At 43.3% G+C, this 7,020-nt stretch overlaps 1 protein-coding gene across 3 annotated transcripts in view; it reads left to right on the forward strand.

The window, feature by feature from the left end:
• Positions 1-6,231, forward strand: part of LOC110499073 (rab11 family-interacting protein 3) — a 124,781-nt gene extending 118,550 nt beyond the window's left edge. For all 3 annotated transcript variants that reach the window (XM_021575951.2, XM_021575952.2, XM_036955907.1), the window contains 2 exons: positions 3,581-3,877; positions 5,715-6,231. In XM_021575951.2, coding sequence (XP_021431626.2) covers positions 3,581-3,877; positions 5,715-5,831 — 414 coding nt within the window. In that variant the 3' untranslated portion in view covers positions 5,832-6,231. The remainder of the gene's footprint in view (positions 1-3,580; positions 3,878-5,714) is intronic.
• Positions 6,232-7,020: the final 789 nt, after the last annotated feature.

Raw genomic sequence — 7,020 nt, forward strand, 5'->3', positions numbered from 1 at the left:
ATGGCATTGAAGCTCGTTTGGAGGTTAGATAGCACAGTGTCCAAGGACGGGCCGGAAGTATATAGAATGGTGTCGTCTGCGTAGAGGTGGATCAGGGAATCGCCCGCAGCATGAGAAACATCATTGATATATACAGAGAAAAGAGTCGGCCCGAGAATTGAACCCTGTGGCACCCCCATAGAGACTGCCAGAGGACCGGACAGCATGCCCTCCGATTTGACACACTGAACTCTGTCTGCAAAGTAATTGGTGAACCAGGCAAGGCAGTCATCCGAAAAACCGAGGCTACTGAGTCTGCCGATAAGAATACGGTGATTGACAGAGTCGAAAGCCTTGGCAAGGTCTATGAAGATGGCTGCACAGTACTGTCTTTTATCGATGGCGGTTATGATATCGTTTAGTACCTTGAGCGTGGCTGAGGTACACCCGTGACCGGCTCGGAAACCAGATTGCACAGCGGAGAAGGTACGGTGGGATTCAAGATGGTCAGTGACCTGTTTGTTGACTTGGCTTTCGAAGACCTTAGATAGGCAGGGCAGGATGGATATAGGTCTGTAACAGTTTGGGTCCAGGGTGTCGCCCCCTTTGAAGAGGGGGATGACTGCGGCAGCTTTCCAATCCTTGGGGATCTCAGACGATATGAAAGAGAGGTTGAACAGGCTGGTAATAGGGGTTGCGACAATGGCGGCGGATAGTTTCAGGAATAGAGGGTCCAGATTGTCAAGCCCAGCTGATTTGTACGGGTCCAGGTTTTGCAGCTCTTTCAGAACATCTGCTATCTGGATTTGGGTAAAGGAGAACCTGGAGAGGCTTGGGCGAGTAGCTGCGGGGGGGGGGGGCTGTTGGCCGAGGTTGGAGTAGCCAGGCGGAAGGCATGGCCAGCCGTTGAGAAATGCTTGTTGAAGTTTTCGATAATCATGGATTTATCGGTGGTGACCGTGTTACCTAGCCTCAGTGCAGTGGGCAGCTGGGAGGAGGTGCTCTTGTTCTCCATGGACTTCACAGTGTCCCAGAACTTTTTGGAGTTGGAGCTACAGGATGCAAACTTCTGCCTGAAGAAGTTGGCTTTAGCTTTCCTGACTGACTGTGTGTATTGGTTCCTGACTTCCCTGAACAGTTGCATATCGCGGGGACTATTCGATGTTAGTGCAGTCCGCCACAGGATGTTTTTGTGCTGGTCGAGGGCAGTCAGGTCTGGAGTGAACCAGGGGCTATATCTGTTCTTAGTTCTGCATTTTTTGAACGGAGCATGCTTATCTAAAATGGTGAGGAAGTTACTTTTAAAGAAAGACCAGGCATCCTCAACTGACGGGATGAGGTCAATGTCCTTCCAGGATACCCGGGCCAGGTCGATTAGAAAGGCCTGCTCACAGAAGTGTTTTAGGGAGCGTTTGACAGTGATGAGGGGTGGTCGTTTGACTGCGGCTCCGTAGCGGATACAGGCAATGAGGCAGTGATCGCTGAGATCCTGGTTGTAGACAGCGGAAGTGTATTTGGAGGGCCAGTTGGTCAGGATGACGTCAATGAGGGTGCCCTTGTTTACAGAGTTAGGGTTGTACCTGGTGGGTTCCTTGATGATTTGAGTGAGATTGAGGGCATCTAGCTTAGATTGTAGGACTGCCGGGGTGTTAAGCATATCCCAGTTTAGGTCACCAAACAGAACAAACTCTGAAGCTAGATGGGGGGCGATCAATTCACAAATGGTGTCCAGGGCACAGCTGGGAGCTGAGGGGGGTCGGTAGCAGGCGGCAACAGTGAGAGACTTATTTCTGGAGAGAGTAATTTTCAAAATTAGTAGTTCGAACTGTTTGGGTATGGACCTGGAAAGTATGACATTACTTTGCAGGCTATCTCTGCAGTAGACTGCAACTCCTCCCCCTTTGGCAGTTCTATCTTGACGGAAGATGTTATAGTTGGGTATGGAAATCTCAGAATTTTTGGTGGCCTTCCTGAGCCAGGATTCAGACACGGCAAGGACATCAGGGTTAGCAGAGTGTGCTAGAGCAGTGAGTAAGACACACTTAGGGAGGAGGCTTCTGATGTTTTAATCAGAACAGGACATCCATTCCATTTAGCTACTGTTTTGTTGTAGTTCTCCAGTCAAAGATTAAAATTTTTGTAACGAAGAAAACGGCGGCGCGATTTCTGCATAGTGCATCTTTAAGCAAATTATCACAATTCTAGTAGAAGCAACTTGTGGCTAGTTCATGTTGAAGAACATGGATAAGTTGTTCCTAGGCTAGATCTAATAGCTGTATTACATTAACTCAGATGTTAGCCGTATACTACGTATGTGGTTTGAGGAGTTAGCGAGGCAACTTTGGTCAACCAGTTCAACTTGGGATAACCGGTACCATGAAAGTGTCTCACCTTTTAGACAGGTACATTTCAATGGCAACGAATCCTTCAGAACTAACCTGCTCCCGGGCAGGCTAACTCCATTTATTCTGAATGAAGTGTCTGAACTGCGAGATGCGAACCTGATTTCCTCCCTCTTGTAAAGATTGCGTCATCATCCCCTTCATTTGAGGAAGATGACTGATAATGTTTCTTTGTGTGTTAAAAAATCGCATTTTACATTTAGTAATGTAAGAATACATTTTTAACTTCACGCACAGTAAAACTTGTATATGACTTCATATAATTATTTTATCGATAGGAATGTGAAAAAAGGTGCTTGTGCATTGATAAGCACACCAAAGACGGCATTAACGATAAGTAATAAAATAAAGACGGCACTTCAACAAGCCTATTTCACACCATAGCCTGCTGAATTTGTGAGATAACTTTTCTTTCATTTTGATTTCGGAACAAATTAAAATGTGACATAGACCCACCCATTGATTGATGTTTCAGCATTGTCTCTATGCACGCAGTTACAAGCCTACTAGAGTTAGCAGCAGGCGGACAAGCAATATCTACCGACGTAGTACGGATTAAGCCTGAGCTTGAATGTGAAGCTAACTGAAACTGGCTAGCTTTAGAAAACCCTGGGTATATCTAGCTTCAGCTTCTGGCTGATCTGTTGTTATTGTCATCTGTGGAATTCATAATATTGTTGGACAGGTTGAAATTCGCTTTGTATCCAGAGAGCCAGTTCAATTTTTTTCCTATAGTTAACCCTCCAATCAGCAATTGGGCGAACACTCATTTAGAATGCCTGAAGCTTTAACAGAATTTGTGCTTGTGCATGCAAAATGTTAAACATCAAGAACATTGATAACAGAGAATAGGCCTTCTTGAGCATTTTGTTTCTGATAGAGATTATTTTGTGTTTCCATCCCTTACAATCAAAGCATAGTATGCCTGTAACTCAATGCACTGCTTTTTAAAATCTTTCTTTAGGGACAAATTTGAGCAAATTCAAAACATTTGATTAATCGCGATTAACTATAGAAAATCACGTGATTAATCACATTTATTTAAATCGTTTGAGTGCCCTAGTAAAAAAGGATACCTACAATTATTGTTTTTTTCCAACCAACCCCTCCAACGGTTGGTGACTAGTTGCTCTTGCAGAATAGACTATTGCGGTATCTCTCTCTAACTGCAGTCTCTCTCTCTCCCCTCCCTCAACCAGCTGATTGAGGACCTGCGGAAGCAGCTGGAGCACCTACAGCTGTACAAGCTGGAGGCAGAGGCCAGGAGGGGGCTCTCTCCCAGTGCCGGGCTGCAAGAGTACCAGAGCCGCACCCGTGAGGCTGAGCTAGAGCAGGAGATCCGACGCCTCAAGCAAGACAACCGCAGTCTGAAGGAGCAGAACGACGAGCTAAACGGCCAGATCATCAACCTGAGCATCCAGGGAGCCAAGAACCTGGTGACGGCCTCCTTCTCCGAGTCACTGGCGGCTGAGATCAACTCTGTGTCCCGGGGAGAGGTGAGTCACAATATAGATAGTAGACAGCAGATACACATATACAGTGCCTTCAGAAACTATTCACACCCCTTGACTTTTTCAAAATGTTATTGTCTTATAGCCTGAATATAAAATTGATAACATTTCTATTTTTTAGGTCACTGGCTTGCACACAATACCCCATAATGTCAAAATGGAATATGTTTTTCAAAAATGTTCTAAATGTATTGAAAATGACAAGCTGAAATGTCTCGAGCCAATAAGTATTCAACTCCTTTGTTATGGCAAGCCTAAATTAGTTCAGGACTAAATAAATGCTTAACAAGTCACATAAGTTGCATGGACTCACTCTGTAGTAGTGTACCCCACACATACAATTATCTGTTAGGTCCCTAAATCAAGCAGTGAATTTAAACACAGATTCAACCACAAAGACCACAGAGGTTTTCCGTGAATCACAAAGAAAAGCACCTTTTGGTAGATGGAAAAGGGGAAAAAAAGCAGACATTGAATAGCCGTTTGAGCTTAGGGAAGTTATTAATTACACTTTGGATGGTGTATCAATACACCCAGTCACTACAAAGATACAGGCATCCTTCCTAACTCAGTTGCTGGACGGGAAGGAAACGCCATGAGGCCAATGGTGACTTTAAAACAGTTACAGAGTTCAATGGCTGTGATAGGAGAACACTGAGGATGGATCAACAACATTGTAGTTACTCCACAATACTAACCTAATTGACAGAGTGGAAAGAAGGAAGCCTGTACAGAATACAAATATTCCAAAACATGTATCCTGTTTGCAACGAGGCACAAATAGTGCAAATAATGTGGCAAAGCAATTCACAAGACATTACTGACTACCACTCTCCATATTTTCAAGCGTAGTGGTGGCTGCGTCATCTTATGGGTTTGCTTGTAATCGTTAAGGACTGGGGAGTTTTTCAGGATAAAAAAATTTACTTAATGGAGCTAAGCAGAGGCAAAATCCTAGAGGAAAACCTGTTTCTGTGCACTTTCCAGATGTCTGGAGATGAATCCACCTTTCTGCAGGACAATAACCTAAAACACAGGGCTAAATGTACACTGGAGTTGCTTACCAATAAAGCTGTGAATGTTCCTGAGTGGCCGAGTTACAGTTTTGTATTGACAGAGTTGAATACCTATCTAATCAAGATATATTAGTGTTTTATTTTTCTTACATTTTTTACAAATGTTATAATTTTTCTTCCACTTTGACATTAGAGTATTTTGTGTAGATCGTTGACACCAAATGACAATTAAATCCATTTTAATCCTACTTTGTAACTAAACAAAATGTGGAAAAAGGCAAGCGGTGTGAATACTTTCTGAAGGCACTAGTTATACAGAGAAGGCTTTGTATTTATTTTAAATTTTTTAATCTTTATTTAACTAGGCAAGTCAGTTAAGAACAATTTCTTATTTTCAATGACAGCCTAGGAGCCGTGGGTTAACTGCCTTGTTCATGGGCAGAAAGACAGATTTTTACCGTGTCAGCTCGGGGATTTGATCTTGCAACCTTTTGGTTAATAGTCCAATGTTCTAACCACTAGGCTACCTGAGGCATTGATATGCAGGCCATAAATATACTGTATTTCTATGTCCATTTTATCTCAGTAAGACTAATTTGGGTGAATAAAGGTGAAATAAAATGCATTTCTTGCAACTTTGATGCATCCCCCATCAAAATTCTGAATCTTAAATGCAGATAGCTGAAATCTGTATTGCATATCTTGTTGTGTCCTATTTTAACTTCTTAAATAATTGTTCAATGCAAATGAAAAGTTCATATAAGTTACTATCCTTCTAAACATTTCATCTGTTGTGTTGTTTGCAGTTGATGGAAGCTATCCGCAAGCAGGAGGACGTCAACTTCCGACTACAGGACTACATCGACCGCATCATTGTTGCCATCATGGAGTCCAACCCCTCCATGCTGGAGGTCAAGTACTAGAGACGGCCATTTTGGAACAGGGTAGCCTGGCGGTCTCTCCGCCTCACTGGACTGCCATACTGGGAGAGACTGGCTAAACACTTAAAGACTGACTGCTGGGACTGACCACAACTATACAGTACCAGTCAAAAGTTTGGACACACCTACTCATTCAAGGGTTTTTCAAAACTATGAAATCACACAAATGGAATCATGTTGTATGTAAAAAAATATATATATATATTTTTTTTATCTAAATCTAAATATATTTTTGATTTTAGATTTGGCCTTGATGACTGCTGTGCACACACATTCTCTCAACCACCTTCATGAGCAATGCTTTTCCAACAGTGTTGAAGGAGTACCCGCATATGCTGAGCACTGTTGGCTGCTTTTCCTTCACTCTGCGGTCCAACTCATCCCAAACCATCTCAATTGGTTTGAGGTTGGGTGATTGAGGCCAGGTCATCTGATGCAGCACTCAATCACTCTTCTTTCTCAAATAGCCCTTACACAGCCTGGAGGTGTGTTGGGTTATTGTCCTGTTGAAAAACAAATGATAGTCCCACTAAGCGCAAACCTGAAGGGATGGCGTATCGCTGGAGAATGCTGTGGTACCCATGCTGGTTAAGTGTGCCTAAAATTCTAAATAAATCACTGACTGTCTCCAGCGAAGCACCATCACACCTCCTCCTCCATGCTTCACGGTGGGAACCATACATGTGGAGATCATCCATTCACCTACTCTGCATCTCACAAAGACACAGCGGTTGGAACCAAAAATCTCAAATTTGGACTCATCAGACCAAATGACAGATTTTCACCGGTCTAATTTCCCGAGTGGCACAGTGGTCTAAGGCACTGCATCTCAGTGCTAGAGGCGTCACTACAGACCCTGGTTCGATCCCATGGGTCCCATAGGGCGGTGCACAATTGGCCCAGCATCGCCCGGGTTAGGGAAGGGTTTGGCCGGGGTAGGCCGTCTTTGTAAAATAAGATTTTTTCTTAACTGAATTCCCTAGTTAAATGAAGATTAAATAAAAAAATGCCAGTTACATCATAGTCCGTAAAGGCTTTTGCGACTGCAGTTGAAGAAACCTTCAGAGTTCTTCAGATGTTCCGGATTGACTGACCTTCATGTCCTAAAGTAATGATGGACTGTCATTTCTCTTTGCTTATTTGAGCTGTTCTTGCCATAATATGGACTTGG

The sequence above is a fragment of the Oncorhynchus mykiss genome, chromosome 20, assembly GCF_013265735.2.
Source record: "Oncorhynchus mykiss isolate Arlee chromosome 20, USDA_OmykA_1.1, whole genome shotgun sequence".
NCBI lineage: Eukaryota > Metazoa > Chordata > Actinopteri > Salmoniformes > Salmonidae > Oncorhynchus > Oncorhynchus mykiss.